The following is a 21,900-nucleotide window of genomic DNA, read 5'->3' as shown; positions in this document are numbered from 1 at the left end:
ATAAGTGTAATAATAAAGTAAAAATGTAAGGTTAAGCTTGTGCTTGGTGAGACACTGTGACTGCTGGGTTTCAAACTGGATATGCTTTTGTTTTGCTTTGCTGCATCCTACTTTTCTTTTCTCTTTTGCTTTTCTATGCTGTTCACAACTTAAATCATTTTCTTTCTCCCAGTTTTCTTATCTCTCTCCATACCCACTATTACCATTCACCCCTCTACAAAGGTGTGATGGTGAAGTGTTGTTTGGCTGTGTATGTATACACAGGTGGGCCTGGTGGTGGCATGTGGTACATGCTGCCTGCCTAAAGTATCAACGCAATCACACCTGAACTCACTATTCAGTACTGGATCTTAATCAAGTCAAGTCAAGTCAAATTTATTTGTATAGTGCTTTTTACAACTGTTGTCATCACAAAGCAGCTTTACATAATTAGTACTTATAAATAAATGACAGAGACAGAGAAGAAAGAAGAAATAACATGAAGGATCAAAGACCCCCGTGAGCAAGCCAACGGCGACAGTGGCAAGGAAAAACTCCCTCAGAGCTGGAAGAAGAAAAAATGGGTGCCTGCTGCAGTGCCTAAAATGCTGTTGACATCAAGCAATATTGCTGTTCTTATAAAATCCTGCTCATGAATCTTCACAGCTGTCCTGGCCTCATTTGTCATTGAAAGGACAACTTAGAATAGCCAGGCACTGCTAATTTACAAAAGATATACTATTATTGACTATTTTTTTTATTTATGCATTTTATTTAGATATTTTAATAATTAAAAAAAAAACATATTATTGATAGTTACTTTTGTAATTTTTTTTTGTGTTCTGCAATCCTGTGTTCTTGTGCTTGAATCTGTCCCTATACTTTCTCTTGCCAACTGTTAAATATAGCGGTGCTTCCCTATAAAATTTGAAATCATTATATTCAATTGTTAAACTGCATTGTTGTTTACCATATGGTTTAAAAAAGTTTTTTAAGTGTTTCATATAGTATCGTGTGCAAAGGTTCGGGCACCCCTAGTCAAATTACATTCATTGTGTTGAATTGAAAATAACTCAGAATACAGAAAAGCAGTTGGCTTAATCAAGCTGTCAAGTTCCAGAATGGGTACAACTAGAAGGACTGTCCACAAACATTTGGACATATAGTGTACATGCAGAGTAACTTATATATTACTCTGCATGTACACTATATGTCCAAATGTTTTATATATATATAAAGTGTATAGCTTTAAATAAAACACATATGATGGTCAATTTGGCCAAATGTTCAAGCGAATAAACTTTAGCTTAGTTAGCTAGTGAAATTTAGTTGATAACAACGAGTGCTTGATTGCAGATACAGGTAATTTCCAATATTAAATATCATGGTCTGCTGATAGACTCATGAAAATTGGTGTTACTCAATTATATTGAGCTTTTAGGTCCTTAGATGTTGCCTTGCATATCATCTGCCTCACTGTATAACAAAGATCAAACTGGTTTCATAACTTCTTCTAGTCTGGAGTGCTTTGGTTACTCTTTTTCTGAGGTTCTCATGAATATCATTTGTTTGGAACATGACACACTTTCATAAACCTATGTAGTAAAGAGCAGACTTTGATATGAAACGCCCATACTTATGTTCTTGAAACATGAGTGCCTGGTTACATGCTGCACCGACGTAATATGCTGTTAGCTGACAAGATAGCCACCTGGGCTTCTTGATCAGGGGACAAAGGAGGCGGATAAGCAAACTGGCACTCAAAAATAGGACATGCCCAATGACCATTATACTGGCTATTAGACTGGGAATGAAACCAGGAAGAAAGATTGACGGAGGCCCCTAGGGAGGAACAGAAAGCCATTCAAACGTGGACCCTCTGTCAGAAATCAGGTCTGTGGGTAGACCATGGTACCACACAACTTGGTATAGGATGATTTGGGCTGTCTTTGCGGCCGAGGGAAGCTTGTGAAAGCTGATGAATCTAGCACCTGTCCACTACCACTAATATCACTGGCTGGCCACTGGACTTGGGCAGGCCTGTGTGGTGGTATAATTGGCAACACAGAGGGAGCCCTGCCGCAAGTTCAGGAGGGCAGGGACGACCTCAGCGCCTCATATGGGTCTGTCAAAGGTCCACTGTAGAGCTTTTGTGAAATCAGAGACTGCACTACAATTGGTGGACCCACTATCCCACAGGGCAGTGGTGGACTGGGCATGTGTGTGGGTTTTTTCAGGGTCTTCTGATAGGAACTCAAAAATATTCAATTTCTCGTCTTACCATTTCTAGTCATTGCTCATTGCCTCTCTTTTCTTCTTGTTGTCTGTTCCATTTGCACAACAGCAGGGGAAATTGATTCACAATTAGTGTACCTTCCTAACTGGATAGGTTGACTTCACAGAAGTGTGATTGACTTGGAGTTATATTGTTTTGTTTTTTTGTTACAGTGTTTCATTTATTTTTTTAACCAGTGTATATTAATTATGGAAATAGACAAGGACCATAATTAACCAGCCAAGGAGTCAATGGGTTTTAGTCAGTTAATAGAAATTGAAAGCAGCTCTGGGCCAGGGCTGTTTATCATAGGAGTCAGCACATATATTAATTTGTCTGTTATATTTAAACAAAATCTTTTTATCTGGACCAATTATCCATATATAATACCTGTTTAACTGTGTTTAATTGTCTAAAAATGTTAATGCTGTTGCCATTAGCTTAGCACTTGTTGCTCCCATTAGTGTTCTTGCAGAAATTAACATTGTCACAATATGCTTTACCCCTCATTTTCTGGTAGTGTTTTAAAATTGCTTACAGAAGGTCTAGCTCTTTCATGGTTCACCACTGGGTTTAAGATGATCAGATATTATCAAAGCCTAAGATACGAAGGAAAAAGATGGCATCTTTACTTGTAACTTAGACAGAGATCTAGAGCCATGGCTTGATTCCAGCACTAGGGTATATTCTGCTTTTAGCAGCTTCTGTGTGTACTTGATAGACGAGGACTACTTCTTTCTGAAATTAGAAAGAAAAAGATAGCTGTATCTTTCACACCCTGATCTTGACTGGCTGTTGGCAGTGTAACTATTTCAGCATGACAGTTAAGCCATCTGGAGTGTGTAAAAATAAATAAAACTGAAAGTATTGTGTGAAACTGAGAGAACTGCAACAGGAATTCAGTACTGCAGCTTTCATCACTGATGTGCCAGAACCATCAGTTTAAACCACATATCTTTTTATGATATACAATAGGGCCACTGATACAATAGTTTCAAATAATAGGGCAGCCAGAGCAGCTGGCACAAACAACAAGTGTTCAGGGTCTATGGAATTAAAAAGAGAAGATGAATTATATATTTGAACATTAAATGTTGATGTCTGGAAAAGTAAATAATTCATTCAGGTATTCTTTTTGATAATGGAGTAGATTTATGTTTACATTGTTTTTAAGGTGCATTTTACAGTTGTGTGCTGTTAAATACCAGGTTTGCCCACACAGGCATAAGGCATCATTCATGAGAAAGCGTGTGGGGGTTACTACTAAAGTTCTTACTCTGGGTATGGGCGCAAAATCCTTGTTTTTACCCATGGCTTTGCACTGGCTTTTCATTCAGAAAACATTTCTTTATTTTGGACAGATTATTCCATTGTTTCATTCATCCCTCCACATCTCCAGCAGCTTTAAAGTTTTTCTTTGTGAAAATGAAAGATGGGGGTTTAAGACCCTGCATTGATTATACTGGATTGAACCAGGTCACCTTATTCGTATCTTGCCACTGGTTAATGTAGTCATAGAACAGCTTGTAAACCAAATTGGATCTTAACTTACAACTTGGTTAGGATTAAAGAAGGAAACAATGGAAAACTACTTTTCGCACCCATAGTGTTTGAGTTCCCGGCTATGCCATTCGGATTATGTAAAGCATCGTCTGTATTTTAGGGGCTCATCAACACTGTATTGCCAGGTAGATAGTCATATCTACAGATAGTTAAATCTGCAGGTGAAGTTCACGTAATAACAGACATAATTGTTCTGAGTATCAAACTGTACATTCCCTGGAGGCCACTGAAGCTTAAATGATATGTATGTTACATTGATTACATTATTATAACAGTCTTTTAAAAAGGTTCATCAATGGCTGAAAAGAACCACTTTAAATGCCCTAAAAACCTTGGTTGCATGAGAAATTTGTGGACATTTTAATGAACCTTTAATGTACCTTCGCATATGATTCTTTCTGCACAATGTATGGGTGTTCCTTAATACTTATAGCCCAATGGCCATGCTTTGGGGGCAAATACATGCCATTATTCTAGGCTTCATAACTCAGCATCAGAGAAATCCACAGACATGTCTATCAATACTTACCCTAGCTAAAATCCACCGCTAAAATCACATTTTTTCCTCAGATTTTATCCCATTGCAGCCATTCAGTGCATGGGTACTGCTCTGCTCAAATGTGCGAGTGTGTGAGTGATCAGTGTCAGCAGAGTTTGTAAATATCCAAACAAACAGATCCTCTGTTACAAACAAACATTCTCTTCCTATTATACAATAATGGGTGTTTGGAGTGAGAAACAGAGTTACTGGAGTCAAATCTTTCATTTTAGGATGTGACCTCTCTTCCTCCCTCCCCCATTCTCTAAGGATGGCATTCGGGTGCCACTGTAACTCTCTCACTCTGTCACAACTGAGCCACAGTCAGAGTGGTCTTTGTTTCTCTACAAACACAACAAACACAACAAATCATATCTTTACTCACTATATTAAAGTATATTTGAGGTAAAGCCTTGATGGCCATTTAAATCCTGTTTAAATGACCTGTTAAATTGTTTTTATCAAACAAATGATTGTAAACATTATTCTAATTTAATTCGATTCATTCATCATCTGTAGGCTAAACTAAACAGTCTTGTTCATTATTGCAGGTTCAGCCCAGTGACCAAAAAGTGTCAAACTAGGTTTCTATAAATAAAAGTCCATCCTGGCTCCAGTGACTGCGCCCAAGGCCCAGTTTTAGTGTCTGCGCCCAGGCCGCCAGCTTCTGTGACAGCGGTGCCCATCGCCTCTGCTCCAACATTGGCTTCACCACCTCTGCTTCTGTGATTGGCGGTGTCCACCGTTCTTGTGCCAGAGGTACCCACCGCCAGTGCCAGCAGAGCCCGCCGCTTCAGCTACAGTGCCAGTAGTGCCCACCACCTCCGTTCCTGTGCTAGCAGCGCCAGCTTCCGTTTCTGTGCTAGTGGCACCCACCGCCTCTTCAGTTCCTGTGCCAGCACAACCCGTTACCTTTGTCTGCTCCATTGTCGACTCCCAAGCGATCTGCTTCAGTACTGGCAGTTCTGTCCGCTTTTGAATCTGTGCCGGTGGTTCCATCTGGCTTTGACTCTGTGCCGGCGTTACCATCCGCCGCTGACTCTGTATCAGCGTTCCAGTCTGCCTCGGATCCTGTGCAGAAAGTCCAGTCCGCTTCTGCACCACAATCAGCCCACAAAGGCCACCCAGGGGGCCAGAATGGGTGCTTGGGACCGTGATGTAGAGTATCATGTTCCAATCGTACTTCACCTCCAGCCCAAGCACAAGTTTTTGTTATCAACACGTTCCACCCCCTTTGCACCACTTTTAACTTCCCTCCTGCCAGAGATATGGGCAGGGGTGTGATCTCAACTTTCACCTGGAAATGGTACAGAAGCACTGTATCTGCAATTTGTCCAACCAGTGACCAGTTTTTTATGTTTCATTTTTTGACTCTAAAATATAAAGCATTTTCTGCAATACGTGCAGACATGGTATAGGTGCAGGTGCACCAAACCGTTTACCATCAAAAGTTTGGTAATGAGGATCCCCAGTGGCCCAACACTTTTTTAGCAAGAATCAGCTGGTGGGGTGGTACAAATAGGGTGGTCGGACAATAATTATTTTAAGCTCTACATTAGTTCAAAGGTATAACAATTATTGTAAATAGAAATTCCTACCTGTCTTGCACACTCCTGTTGTGCTGTAGCCATACCTTGTATCCCCACCATAAATGTATATGGCCTGAAGAGAGCCCCCACTGACATGGTTATGGGGCCTTTCTGCTGTCTGAGTGGTTTAATAGACCATGCATATTTTGGGTTTGCAGGGAAAACTTCACACTTCAGTGAACCAGAGAGAGATTTAGAGGCCTCCACCTCAGATACAGCAAATCAGCAAAATTCATATAACCATGACTTCCTCAACAAAGACTATGTTTAGTTTTTATAGTTGTTAGGTCCTACTAATCCCAAATATGAGAAATTAAAAATGCACACGAATTCCAGGTGAAAGTAACCATGTCTCAAAGCTAATAGCTTATCAGCTTACCTGTTACTGTCAACATGCCAAAACAGTAGAAATGATTGCGGCCCCATGTCTGCAACAAAAGAATAGCTTTAATGTATTTTAATATTAAAGACAGTGCGTAACTAACTCAGCCCCTCACGATGCATGTAGAATAAATTACACATTAACATAGTTTATTACACCATTATAGTGATATTCTCACAGTGATTCCTTCTGAAGAGTAGGTGAAATAGCGAGCCTATGTGAATGGGTGATGCTTGGGATTAACAGGAGGTTTAAATAGTGCCACAGATGAGAAAATATTTTTGCTTAAGCATGTGCCAGGTACAGGATCTAATGAGTGTCACAGGAAAACAAGAAGCAGAAAAACTGTTTAACCGAAAATATTTCAGATCACAGATAAAACAAACACTAATGAGTAAAAAGTGAAACTGTCACTCAAAGTTTCCAACAGTTTAAGTATGTGTTGAGGTGGAAATGAGTGATTACACTTGGGCTAGATGATTGACATCCCACATATGGGAAATGTACAATATATTACGTGTTCTAGGGTATAAAATGTGAGGTTTTTCGTTGTCTAGGGAGAGAGAGCAGAGGGGCACAGAGAATTGACTCTCTTCACACTGTACTTTTAATTGTAATAAAATTATTCATAATTGCAACTGAAAGACAGTTGTCACAAGTCTCCTTTCAAGAGAAGTCCTTCCAAAAACACCTCACAACATCATGTGAAAACCATGCCACACAGAACTGAGGCTGTTTTTGGAGCAAAAGAAGGCTTGACTCAGTATTAGCATAGTATTACTAAAGTGCTTGGAAAAAAACATACACAGAACTATTTTCAAAAAGTTTATTTATTAAGAGGATGAAATACAAATAACATACATGACAATAATAATATAAGATTATAAGATTATAAGATTTCTGGCTGTCACAGACCTGTAACTTCTTCTTTAAGAGGCTTCTCTGTCCTCCACTCATTACCTGTATTAATGGCACCTGTTTGAACTCGTTAACAGTATAAAAGACACCTGCCCACAACCTCAAACAGTCACACTCCAAACTCTACTATGGTGAAGACCAAAGAGCTGTCGAAGGACACCAGAAACAAAATTGTAGACCTGCAGCAGGCAAGCAGCTTGGTGTGAAGAAATCTACTGTAGGAGCAATAATCAGAAAATGGAAGACCTACAAGACCACTGCTAATCTCCCTCGATCAGGGGCTCCACGCAAGATCTCAGCCCGTGGGGTCAAAATGATCACAAGAACGGTAAGCAAAAATCCCAGAACCACACAGGGGGACCTAGTAAATGACCTGCAGAAAGCTGGGACCAACGTTACAAAGGCTACCGTCAGTAACACACTACGCCGCCAGGGACTCAGATCTTGCAGTACCAGACGTGTTCCCCTGCTTAAGCCAGTATATATCCGGGCGCTACCTTAAAAAAAAATCTTTAGACACTCTTCATGGTCTTCTAACAGCTATACCACAATAATGTTTACTGCACCATTTGCACATAGCAAGCATTTCCCATAAAGTTCATTGACCATCATTTTGTAGTTGTCATTGCCACATTTGCCACTCCAGGTCTCATAATGAATGTTTGATTTTTTGTTTTTAACACCGCCTTCTTTATAGTCTGTAATAAATATTATGTATACTGGTCCTTGTTGGTCAAGGACCATATATGATGTAGTTGTATAGGTTGATCTTGGTCTGAGTTGCTATCATACATAACCCATGTTTTCTTTGTAACAATTCAGTAAACATGAATCGTGAAGTCCTAGAGCTGCACTTTGAAGGTTTATAGTTACTAACTGTAGCACATCTATTTCTGCATAATATTGTATCTCGTGCCATTCATCAATGAAAAGAGGCTACAACATAGAGGCTATAACATTCTTAACATACGTAGAATACTGTCAAATCATGACAAACCAATGTACTGCCTGTTCTGTCTCCTGTCTTTTTTCAGTTCAGTGCACTTAACAATAAACAAGTTACATACATACAACAGGAATAGACATAAACATACATATTCATATTTAGCTCCACTCTCTCTCAGACTATACCTGTCTCATAAATGTACATAATAAACCTGAAACTTGAAACTTGAAAATAAATTAATATAATTAACATAACTACTGACAGGTTGTAGTACAACTCATTCTTGGTATAATTTGCTAGCCTTCCTTTTACCTTGTTAATCAACGGTCAGAACCCCAAGTCACCAACACTGCTAATAGTTCTTGTTATAGGAAGTTCAACTGGCAGCGATTAAGATTCATTAATTAGTAAATAATTGGTGAAAGGTTGTTACGAGTTAGAGTGCTTAGCAAAGGATTATTTTACCAAACTTTATTTAGTATTTTTGGCCTAAAGTTGAATCAGTGGTCAGCCTATGGCTATTCTTAGCATTCCCAGCTGTGGCCCTGACATTTCCTGCAACAACAAGCATTTTGTTCCCACACACATATCAAAACATAACCAGTATTATTTATAGGGCTCAGTGGTGATACCGTGGGGGCCTTGGTCAGTGAAGGATGAAATACGAAATTAATCAAAGAAACTGTTCGACTACAGTCCAGGAAGGTTTGCAAGTAATGCAGAGAATCTACCAACTAAGCAAAAAAGATCATACCTCAACCATCATCAACCTACACATCATAAATGGACCTGATGACATGGACAGTGAGTGTAGAATCCATTTAAATCAAGTAGGTGTACATAATACTTGGTTGATTTACATTTGGTCTCCTCGCATCCATTTCTTCAGAAATATTATCAGTAGAACCAAGAGTGTACCAAAGAACATCAAAAGGGACATTCCCATGGGTATCCTGTTCCTTGAAGTGGAGGACATCAAGCAGCATTCTGGAAAGAAAACATTAAAAACTGCTCAGCATCACAGCTCTCCATATTTGTTTTCCTTTTCTAATCTGTTTGACACATCAAATTTTTCATAAAAATGTAGTTTAAATGTGTTCTTGTGATTTATGTAAAATGTAGTCGCATATTGTTCTGTGAGCTTCTGCAAATGTTGTTTTCACATATCTGACAACCATATTAGGCCTTTTTTCAGGTCAGACGACTGTAAAACTGAAATAATCCTGTTCAGCAAATGTGAGCACAGGACTAACAAGAATGCCAGTGAAAGGACTCTTGGTGTGATCAAGCACATACAACTTCAGGAGTAACTGTTTGGTGTTTTCTCAGCTACCTTAGTCGAATGTAGTGACATGGCACTGTGAACGGTAAATGAAAACACTAAACTGATTTTAAGGTTTTAAATTCTAAAACATGATAACATCTGCACATATCATTTAAAAGCTTGTCCGGTTGTCCAAAATAACCTTCAGTTCTCAGCAGAATCACATAAAGGTGATGCATCTTGAACACTTTGAGTACATCCTATGGATTATTATTCAGTAATTACATGGAAAGCAGTGCAATTCAGCAGTTCCATGGAGGTCGAAAGGTTTAATAAATACACCAATCAGCCATAACATAAGCACAGGTGAAGTGTCACCTGGTAAAAAATACTAATTATCTTTACCTACAGTGACATCTGTCAAAGTGTTGCATACGTTAAGCAACAAGTAATCAGTCAGTTCTTGAAGTTTGTGTTAAAAGTAAGGACAAAATGGAAAATAATAAGAATGTCAGACACTGACAAGGGCCAGTCAAATAGTGATAGCTAGAGACTGGGTCAGAGCATCTCCAAAAACATCAGGCAGGTATGCTGCTGTCTTGGTGGAGATACCACAGAACACAGAGGTCCACAGATACCACACAGGTCTTGGAGTACATGTCTCAGCACAAGGGGGACTTACTCAGTATTAGTGCCTAATACTACTAATGTTATTGCTGATTGGTGTACATTTTAATGTGTTATATTTAATACTGAAAACGAGTTCTTTTGACTCATAATAACAGTAGAACCCTTTTGTAGGTCTTATAATGTCTAAAGCTTAGAGGTATCCTTTGAATTATTGGTCTATTCTAACTAGCTGAGGTTTTTCTTGGGTAAATAGCAAAGCACTTTGTAAGTCACTCTGGATAAGAGCGTGTGCTAAATGCCGTAAATGTAAATGTAAATGTATATGTAAATGTAAATGTAAATGTATTACGTGAGGCCTGTATTGTATTTGATATGCATAGTGCATAGTATTTGTTCTTGGACTTGACCATTGGGTTTGTATGTGATCCATACTCAAACAACTTAAAACCAGTGCTGTTTGTGTTTGTTTGTAGCCAGTTAGATAAAAATGCAGCCATATTTGTATTTGTAATATATTTATTTATGGTAATTTGATGAACATTTAGAAAAACATGATGAAGTCAATTGGCCTCATTCATAAAACCTTTCTAAAAACATGAGCAAACTATGAGTACAGTATAAGAACTTTCCACAAGATTCATGAACATTGTGTAAATACTAGATTTACTAGTGGAACAAGTGTATGCTACTAAATACCAATGGTTAGCGAATTGGGTTCGCATGCATGTTTCTTTATCATAATCCACACCTTTGAATTACCAATAACCACAATATAAGATATGACAGCCCTTGGCCTGAGAAATCACAACATCAACATCTCTACAAAATAGAGGACAACTATTCTATAACAGTGTTTTATTGAATGATGTGATCAGCCTTTTATTTTTGTTTCATATATTTGTTGCTCACTGTGGGGGAACTTACTATAGCAATGCATTAAAGATTAGGCCATCTAAAACTCCTGCAACTTCTGCCTCTAAAATTCCTGATCTGTTGGCAATCACCCACTGTAACATTCCAGTATCCAAGGCGTCCACCTACAGACAGCACCTGTACAGGTCTGGGAATAGCATGGATCTGGTGAACTCTTTTCTCAAAGCTGGCTCTAAAATGTTGTATAAATACTCTATAAAGTCAATTTACTTGTCAGTCATCACTCCCAGCTAATAAATCTTTATGATCTCTAAAGACGTGTCCTCTTTCTACAGAAATCCAGCAGATATTTCCACTCTTAGCTATTAAGTACCCTAAACTCCTTTATAGTTACACAATCCACATTAATGTGTAACAAAAACCAGTAAAGATTTGCCCTTCACTAATAAAGACACTGAAAAACAAGATGACCGCATGATCGCATGTCATGAATGAGGCCCATTGTTTAGTAAAGTTATGTTTTATGAAGAGCATAAATGGCATGAGGGCTTCTCTCATTACTCTTAAAGCAATGTTGGCCAAAACAGACTAGTTAGGTCTTGGTCTCAACTCGGTCTCCCTCTCTCCAGAAAATAGGATCAGACAACCCATCTATCGGCCAGGTCCTATATTAATCGCCTCTATTCACAAACTAACCTTGGCATGGGTCTGGAGGAGGGTGTAAGAGTAGTGCACGGGTGATGGTCTGACTCAGAACATCTAGCTTCATTTCCATGATGATTGTCTCTATGCTGTTTGACCTAAAGTTTATTGTGCTGGACACCTGATAGCGCCCCCTAGAGTCCAGCTGAACTGAAGAATACGTCTGGTCTAGGTCTCTACCAGAAGAGTCATGCCATCTAAGTTGTGGTTGTGGATAACCATTGGACAAGGTGACAGTGATATTGACACTGTCACAGGTAGGCTGCAGAGACAGGAGGGGTTCATCAAAAGGAGCTGAAAAATAAACAGAAGAAAAGATTAAAGGAGTAAAAGCTGGCCTATAGACACTTACACATAGAGATGGTGATAGAAAGCAGACATCCAAACAATTAATGCCTCTAAGATATTTGTCTTGTGCGAGGGCAAAGTGCATTGATGTGCAATGTTCACTTTGATGGGGGGATGGATGGATTGAATGGATTTATTTTTATACAATCTTTGTAGATTGCACATTTTCTGTTTCTGATCAAGCTGACCAGTAGAAGAAATCAAATTAGAATAGTAAAGCATGGGATTATGGAAGAATCCATCATTCTAGTTGTTGGTACAGAATAAAGGGGTGAAAGAGGAGTAATCTAGACATTATGAGGAATTTTTCAGGGGTGCAAAGTGTACTCACCAGCCAGTGACAGCATTATGTCTCCACTTGTACTTTCCTGTGCATTGTTCACATAGCAGGTGTACTCGCCCTCATCATTTAGCTGCAGACTGGTTAACAGCAGCGATGCATTTCCTTCCAGTAATTCTTTTTCAAACAGATGTGTCCGTCCCCTGTAGGTCTTCTCCTGCCTCTCTAGCTGATCTTTACCCTGATAAAAGCTGTGGACTACCGTCTCTCCATACTGCCAGTTTATGATGAGGTTGGTTATATTGAGGCTTTTTCTGGCAGAGAAGGAGCACTGCAGGGTGGCATTACTGCCAGGTGCTGCAACGGTAACGGAAACAGGCGGCTGGACTGTTCTAACTGCAGTGAGGATGAAACAACAACAAACACTTTCTCATTGCCATGGACAATAATATCAATATTTTCCCTCAACTCTGTTCTGTAACATAAAAAACTTTGGATTATAATAGCAGTAAATGAACAGGAACTGAATATAAGTGTATTTGGAAGCCTAATCTAACTTGTGTGTCATTTTTATTTATCAAAAAATAATTATAATTGGTTGTATGGCTGGATTATAATTATTGGAGACCCCTTGGAATAGACTCCATCAAGATTAGTTCAAAATTAATGAATAATACAAATATGAGATACATAGTCCTTGTAAGGAGGGGGTTCGGGTGGGCTTTACACTTTAGTGGATCTGCGACTGATGCAACATCACCGGGCAACCAACGTGCCTGGAGGGAAGCACTGCATACCTGGCTTGCGAAGCAATGTAGGGAAGTCCACTATGGAGAAAGCAAGGCCAATTGTGCTCTTTAAGGGCCTCAGCTTCCAGTGGTTAGCAGTATTACCAGGATTCATACCAACGATTCTCTGATCATAGTGACAGCGCCTTAGTCCACTAGACCACTCAGGGCCTGTTTTGTTAGTTTTATGAATATCAACTATTTATTTATTTTTTTATTTTTTTTTTTCAGATTTTCTGATCAACATCTGCAGATCTGGGTAGTACTTCTATGATCATCTATCATTCTATCATCTTTCTGTAAAGCCACGTCTTGAAACTAATAATCCCTATTGCTTAAAACACTTTCCGTATGATGCAGGACAGTATATTTGAAAAAAAGTTACCTTGGACAGCTAATAATATCCAAAGAAGATGACTCATCTTGAAACATCTTGATTTCTGTGAAAAAAAAACATATTATGAAACAAATCAGTAGCGACTTTATCACTATTTTAACTAGGAATGTTTTAACTAGCTATTGTAGAACTATACAAATACAGTAAAATCTCAGAGTCACAATTAAAGCTCCAAAGTATATTTCTTGGAAAACTCTTAGCCAGGTAGAAACTCCTGGCAAATACACTGAGATCTCTGAAGTCCAACCAAAGCTACAAGATTATATATTTCCCCAATGAGGTGTTGTTACATTTCACTGGTTAACAGCGAACAAAGAAGTTAAAGCCAATTTATGCTTTGGTGTCTAATTTACACCATAAGTATGGTGTTGGGAAGGGTTCTCAACTGGCCTCATTTTCTTATGGTCATTAAGTCGCGACCCACTTTATGTTATAAGACATGTCTTCAATACACCAAGCAAAAGTATCATTGGACAGGGGGTATGCTTGTCTGCCGCTGATTGATCCAGTATCTCTCTTACCATGTCCATGTTCCAGCAAGTGGAATAAGCTCTTTGGCTATTGTGTGGTGTTTCTTGGCCTTCGCAATACAGTGAGCTATGTGGTAAGACGCCCAGAGCACTTGTTCATGTTTGAAACAAGATGCTGTCAGACATTTCTGTGATACCTTTAGCTCAGAGATGGGTAACCGGCAAACAAATAGTGGTTACCATGGCAACGAGAATGCTGTGCGCGATTGATGTCTCAAAGCAGATCGCAGCAACTGTAATTAGTCCACTGAGTACTATTGTATTTCTGCTTTCGCTGCCATTTGTTATTTCAGAACAAACTGAACAAGTTTAATTGCCATACAGACATACATCTTCTTTAACCCTTTCTCTATAATAGATTGCAGACAATGTTATAAAAGTAACTGTTACTCATAATCCATCATAGTCTGCTCAAAATCAGTCACTATTGATTGTAGTACGCCAAAGAAGTCAACACAGTAGCACAGAATCCCCATCGCCAACTAGTGTTTTTGGAGTGTCCCTGCGGAACCATACAGACACACCAACGTCACTTGTGCACAATGTAGACTGCTTTGTTACGTTGCAGAGATACAAGTTTCTTAAACACAACATTTATGCCTTTTTAATTCCCATCAGTCAGTCAGAGGAGAGGTAAGATTATATTATATATAATATAGATTATATTATATTATTATACTATAGTACATTCAGCCAATATGTAAAACACAGTGAACAGTTTGCAGTACAAGACATGATCAAATATTGCTTCTGGTGTGTTATTTCCTGTAGAAGATATGATATCATGCTTACTCTATATCCTGTGTACTAAATGTGGGTGTAAGCTGGATGTCAAGTCAAGTCAAGTCAAATCAAGTGGGTTTTATTGTCATTTCAACTACATACAGAGTACACAGTGAAACGAAACAACGTTCCTCCAGGACCATGGTGCAACATAGACAGTGCATACAGAACACAAGTGCAACACAAACAAACAAGTGCGGACAGACAACACAACACAGTACAGACCAGAGAATAATAAATGTGACATTGTGACATGTGACATGTGACATTGTGCTGTAGTCTGTACGTGTAGTACTCTTGTGGGACTCTTTTGATACATCAGAGAACCAGGTTTCTATTTTAGGGCATATGTGTCTCAAGATGATGAGATAAAGATACACGCTTAAAGAAAATCAAGCTTCCATGACCTGCACAACGAACAAAGGTAACATCATTGAACTGTTAGACATTCCTGAAGAATAAAGTGCAAATAATACTCTGACAGCATATCAACTCAAGGATTTGTAAGATAGCTTATATTACCAAAATATTATCTATTACAATCTTCTATTGCACTAGTTATTTATATTTACTAAACTATGTGGGCAAGTATTGGGACATCTGCTTATCTTAATTTCTTCAGCAAGGGTATGTCACAAGCTTTTTGTTGGAGTAACTGTCTCTACTCTCCAGGGAAGGCTTTCTGCAAGATTTTGGCGTAATACTGTGAGGCATTACTGTGGTACTAAGGTCACATGAATGTCGGATGATCACCACCCGAACTTCATCCCCAACTCCCCAAATTACGCCAAACATATTGGACGGAGCACCATCATTCCAAAGAACACATGCATGGTGCCAACAGGTTTATATTTATCTGCTCCACAGAGTCCTATTCTATTGCCAGTACTCCTCTACAGGGACTACACAAGCCATGTGTGTCTAAAATGGGTGCAACTTAAAGTAGCTGAATGTACTCATTAAAAGGGGTGTCCAAAAACATTTGGACATATAATGTATATGCAAGGTATGTGTTAATATATAGCTTCAAATAAAACATGTGAAATGTCTGAAATTATGTGCAGAGACATTAGCTACAAGTCTTACTGGGCGGGGTTCTGAATGTGAAACCCCACCTTTTTTATATACAGCAAAACATAATCTCAAAATATGTTTATAATAATTATTCATTCATATAGTGCAAAAGGTACATACCTCCATCCTACTTCAAATATAAGCTAGAATGAAGCACGTAGGTTCCACAGTGAGCTTTGAAAGCAGATATCTTAAAAACAAGTGCTGCTAGTTGAATTTGCATTTCTGCATTACCGGTTTGCAACATTTGAGTAGATTAGAGTGCTTGCGGAGATAAAGTGGCACAGTTGACGCAAAGACAGTTTTTACATTTGTTTATTGAGCAGAATTATTCAACATTAAATATCCTGCTGATAGACTCAGGAACATTGCCGTTACTCAATTCTATGACAGCCCTTTAGGTCCTTAGATGTTGTCCTGGGGTTCAGAGTGATTGCAAAAAATGTTATATGGCATTAAAATCATTTTGCTTGTAAAAAATAAAAGTCACTAATATAAACAAACTTATCTTAACAGAAACAAAGAAATAGACTATGTCATATATGTCATTAACACAAATGATCAGATTGTCACAATAAAGTCAGTAATACAAACTAGCAGAGGGTTACAAAATAGTCACAAGTCATAAATACAAACAAAGAAGTAACATTAAATATTTTCATAATGAGAGCTTAAATACAGAATATATACACATTAATTGTACAATACACATACATGTACAATACACACATTACATAATCTATGCACATTATTGCACTGTTTAAACATACTGGTTTAATATACAATCTAAGATGTTTAGATTAATATTTATAAAAAGATACTGGATGTGAATACAGGTGTAGTGTGAGTGCAGATACGTCTTTCTGGGTATAGTAGCTTTCTCAGAACAGACTGGGTCTGGTCTTCATGCTTCTGTACCTCCTGTTGCTGGGCAGCTGTGAAAACAGTGGCTTGGGTGAGTGGAGCCTTCATAATCCTCCCTGACTCTCAGGCAGCAGCTGGTGTATAAATCCAGAAGGTTTGGAAGCTGAACTCTGAATCCTGGCTCCAGTGTACCAGGAAGCTAACCTCCTCTTTGTTGTGTCATCAGCAAATTTAATGATGATGTTGGAGCTGTGTCTCGCTGTGCAGCTGTCCCAGCCCATGTCATCAAACCAGTCCTGGAGCACAGACTCTGATTGGTCTGACCAGCGATGGACCACCCTGATGGAGGGCTTTGTATGACTCCTTGAAAAGGGTGTAGCAGTGGTCCAGATTCTGTGTTTAAGATGTGCTGCACGAGGTTCTTTGAAAGAACTTGGGTGCTACTTTCCTCAGGTTTGCTTTTTTAAAGTCTCCAACAACAATAAACAAATTTTCTGGGCGTGCAGTTTCCTGATTGTAACCATGTGACAAAAACAGCGGTTGGGGTGTTGCAGCAAACACAAGGAACCATCCTTGGTTTTTACGGAACTGACTCTGATGACAGTCTGCAGATGTATTATCTGGGATGTTCCATCACTAGGTGATATCTATGGACTTCAGGGTCTTCAAGCGCCTTAGAAGTTAACATACGTGGCCAAGCACTGATCCTGCTATTCTGAAAAACAATAGCTTGTCACAATTTTACATCAATGGCTGAATTGCTGGAATTTCACACTACATTTCTGTGTTGTTTGTTTAATAACTAGGCCCCAAGTCAAGACAAATTAAGTGAACTTTTTGCATTCTGCACCTGAAAATTTCGGTTCATGATTCAGGTTCATTTGTGTTCATGTTTGATTCAGAGTGTCTAGTTTAGTGTTGATCATGTTCATGTGTTTCACCCGGGATCTGGGGGAACTTAAGGAGCCTCAACGCTTAGTTCGAGGCAGAGAATCACATGTTTGGAACCTTGAGGTAGCTCGAGAGGTTCCCGTTACTGCTCATGGTGTGTTAAGGCCAGCTTCTGCTCAACTTCCTCGTTCGTGAGCAGGCCACCTGGCCATCCAAGGACTCAGCGAGGCTTGCTCGTTCTCAGCCAACATACCCACGACTCTCGTTCCAGCTAGGCGACCCAGCTCACGCAGCAGTGCCAGGTTTGGTCGGCCTAGCCGTTCTTGCCTAGTAACTGGTCCCCCAGCTAAACCCCTGGTCTCAGGTGTGTTTTGTTTTCGCCCTCTGGTTTGTCAAGTATGTGATGTGTTCACGTTTATGCCCTGTAGCTGCTGCTTTGTTTGCCTTATTTTGCCCCTTTGTGTTATCTTGAGTTTTGTTAATAAACTACTTGCTTAGGACCCATCTCTGTGAGTGTTCATCCCTCTGTGTCTGGCCTAATCCGCCATGACAATATTAAAAAATGTACCTGGGGACAATCTTTAAGATCTTAATACCCATCCTGACAATTCTTAAAGATTGTTCACCACTATAAATCAGTTTCTCATGCCAAAGGTGTCTTCTTTTATGAAGTCTAGGATTACCAGCTCCTCCACCCCTACAGTACATACTTGCCAACTCCGACATTTCAGCCTTTTCCCTCTTTTACCAGTGGCACTCAGAAAGATGTAGAAGCCACCATTATGAAGATGAATCCCTACACATGGGCTTGGGTCCTATGCCTACTAGACTAGGCAAATGTTGTATGCCTGTGCTGAGCTCCCTAATATCACTGGTGATAAACTGCTCCCTTTAAACTGACAATGATCCATGTTATCCAACCCCTTCCCCAATAAACCTACACCTGAGCTGGATGTTTAGGCAACTACAGGTCAATCCTAAAGTTACCTTTTATATGAGATGTGCTAGAAAAAGTCGTGGCTACTCACTCGTAATCACCTTTGTGAAACACTGAAGTCTGGGTACTGTGCATCACACTCTTCCAGCTCATCTAAGTGTGACAAATGACCATTTGACCATGAATTCACACAGTTGAATGACCTGCATGAAGCACAATTTCCTACAATTAAACATGAATCAAATGCAGGTTCTTCTGGTGGGACCTCCACATTGAGTCACCAATTAATTACCATATTCTTGAAATCAGTATTGATTAATCTAAATATAAATTAATTAATGAATCAGTATTGATGAATCTAAATGTCAATCCCCAAAGATCATTGTTTTTTCAATTATGAATGATTGCTTTTAGATGTTCCATCAAAAAGTATAGACAGCTAATGGATGCTGCTGGTCAACAATCAAAATTGCATAATTATTGTCTCATGAACATACTGACAGAAGAGCACTCTTTATGAGTGTGTTGGCTACCCTATCTATAACTAAAAGCTAAAAAAAGATGACATGAAATTGAGTTCAGAAGTCTATCACGATTCTAGAAAGCTTTAGCATCTGGGGGTCCCTATGTTGACCACTTTTATATCCTCACCAACAACAAAACCTATGCTGTTGATCATAAAGGATCAAGGATATTAAAAAAGTGTTTATTCTGCTTTTGATGGAGTAACTGTCTCTACTGTCTATGGGAGGCTGTCTACTACAAACAGAACAATGAAAGGTGCCAGTTAAGTGATGGAATAGACTGAGGAGTAAATTCTAAGAGAAGAAAATTCTAGTCACTTTAAGAGGTAACAACAGGCCAAGCTGCCACATCACGAACTGCCATGAAAAATGCACATGGCTAGACAATGAACACTGAAAATAAGGGACTACTTATAGACAGAGTCAAACAAGAAATACCTGGGGACTAACAAGAGAGCAGGGCAACAAATTAGGCACAGTTTAGAACACAAATGATGGAAGATGGGGCTAGGGCGGAGACAAAGAACATACACAAACAGAGCCATGTGCTAAGGAGTACAATGGGGGAAACCAAAACAAAGTGACAAAAGGCACAAACAGGTCAAAAGTGTGATACTTAATAAGTCATCAAGGCCAGAAGAGAACCATTTTTTTAGTTTGTTTCATTTGAATTTTGATTAATATGAATTATCATTCCAAAAAAGAGGACTGCCCATTTACTTTCACTTTCTGTTTCATATGTACATATAAAACCTATTGTATTGTGGCACAGACTGAGGCCTCATCTGTCCTCATCCAGACGGAAACCAATGCTTTATTTATGTCTGTATGAGGTCTTATTCACTTGATCACCACTAGAATACAATGTCCAGCATTACAAGTGTATTTTCAGATTCAGTTTTGGTTCTGACCTCAACAAGAAAGTACCCAGAAAATTGGATGTAAAGGGGAATTACCAGAAAAACAAGCAGCCTGGGCCTAAAACAAGCATTCTTGCTCTGTCCACTTGCACAGTGCTGATTACACCCAAAACAATTCAGGACTTGGAGCACATTTGGGACAGTCTGGTTGAAAAGACTTTGCATTTATTATGTGTTTTTTCTTCTTTAAGTGAACAGAAGGGAGCAGATTCCCTCAAACACACCTCCAGAACATCTGCTAATTCCCAAGGGGGCATTTCACAAAGCAGGCTTTCTCAGAAAGCAGTATTTCTCAGTTTCTCAGCCGAAGGTTAAGCTTGTGCAATAGGGAAAAAAAAGATGGTGGGTTTCCTCCCATTAACTGTATGCTTTAGGTCTCTCAACCGTTCTTTGGTAGAACAAATTATGTGCTTAGGGTCGTTGTCTTGCTGCATGACACATGTTCTTCTAAGATCTCACCTCACAGACAGATGTCCTGACAACCAATGATACTACCACCACCATGTTTCACAGATAGAATAAGGTGTTTATGCTGGTATGCAGAGTTTTCCTTTTCCCAAACATAATGTATCTCATTGAAGCCAAAACACTTTTCCAGCTGTTCCACTGTTGCAGCTTTCTGGCTAATCCAAGTGGTCTTTAGCTTTTTGTTTATGCTATGATCCACTTCATACATGTTTTGTAAAGATCAGACTTTGATAGATCCCACTCACATACAATTGTCATCCCACTGATTAAAAACCCTTGACTCTAATTTTACCTTCAAATTATCTGCTAGTCCTGAAGGTTCCCATACTTTTGCCACTCACAGACATACAATATTGGATTTCTCAGTAAATAAATGACCAGGTCTAATATTTTCTCTTATTTGTTTGACTGGGTTTTCCTTGTCTACTTTTCTGACTTTTTAGGTCGATTTATGCAGAAGTACATGGGTTCACAACATTTCGAGTATCATCGCATGTGAGATAACGGAGAGATCCTGCATTATAAAATAATCTCAAATACATAATACATAAATACATACAAATACATAACCATTAAAAGGGTACACCTTAAATGGCTCTGTATCTCCTATATAGTACACAACAAAAGTCATAAAACTGTGGACTGTACAGTGCACTAACTGTTACACGGGGTCATGAAACCTATGGCTGAATATCACTGGCTTTCTATTAGACAGATTATGCTTTACCTGAGTGCAGGAGCCCCTGTTTTATGACTGAGTGCACTACATAGGGAGCAGCAAGCTATTTGACACTGAGCCATTTAAAATCTGCACATTGCTTTTCTGCATTTAACAATAAACCATCTCAAGACTTCAACAGATCAGTTCTGGATATTTTCATACATCAGTGACAGTATTTTCCACCAGCAATTACAGCTCCTTCATTTCCTAACACAAGCAATAGCAGCAGAAAGTTATATAAAGGCTAATTATGTTAAAATAATGAACATGACATTAATATTGTCATTCTATCTCTGATATTAGAGATTTTTTAATCTATTGGTGCTGCTGAGTTTCCATTTGTCCAGCAGTGACGCACAAGAGGTAAACAAAGAAAAGCCCCGAGCATCCACACACACACACACACACACACACACACACACACACAGCATCAGCAGGGGATAAAACCACCAACGGAAAAGGTGCTTCGTAAAACACAGACCAAAGTACAGCTTATCATCATTTAGGCTAAAATAATAGATATTCTCTACTTACTCGAAGGGAATCAGGGTGTCTGGGTCTGAGACATGGTGGCTTTAAACGGGCGACTCTCCACTTTCACTTTTTGCTCCACCCTTTAAAGAACCCTAAACACCCTCAGAGGGCCTCCTTCCGTTGTAAAACGAAACGAATCTCCATGTATTCAAACCCATGTATCTCCACCTTTGTCCTCTCTT

General features: G+C 39.1%; 1 protein-coding gene across 2 annotated transcripts; it reads right to left on the bottom strand.

Annotated features, from left to right (window-relative positions):
• Positions 1 to 7,138: 7,138 nt before the first annotated feature.
• Positions 7,139 to 21,860, bottom strand: LOC140566890 (CD276 antigen-like). 2 transcript variants are annotated; one of them, XR_011980622.1, is made up of 6 exons: positions 21,719 to 21,860; positions 13,461 to 13,515; positions 12,339 to 12,683; positions 11,654 to 11,953; positions 8,539 to 9,177; positions 7,139 to 7,333 (listed from the first exon to the last, which is right to left on the bottom strand). XR_011980622.1 is itself a non-coding variant. In XM_072692332.1 (5 exons), the coding sequence occupies exons 2-5, from the start codon at positions 13,495 to 13,497 to the stop codon at positions 9,047 to 9,049; spliced, it is 813 nt and encodes a 270-aa protein (XP_072548433.1). In that variant the 5' UTR covers positions 13,498 to 13,515; positions 21,719 to 21,860; the 3' UTR covers positions 7,139 to 9,046. The 2 variants fall into 2 exon arrangements, 1 of the variants encoding a protein (XP_072548433.1); XM_072692332.1 differs by having other exon boundaries at positions 7,139 to 9,177.
• Positions 21,861 to 21,900: the final 40 nt, after the last annotated feature.

This window comes from Salminus brasiliensis, chromosome 1 (genome assembly GCF_030463535.1).
Source record: "Salminus brasiliensis chromosome 1, fSalBra1.hap2, whole genome shotgun sequence".
NCBI classification, from domain to species: Eukaryota; Metazoa; Chordata; class Actinopteri; order Characiformes; family Bryconidae; genus Salminus; species Salminus brasiliensis.
This window is presented reverse-complemented; position numbering and strand designations above follow the sequence as displayed.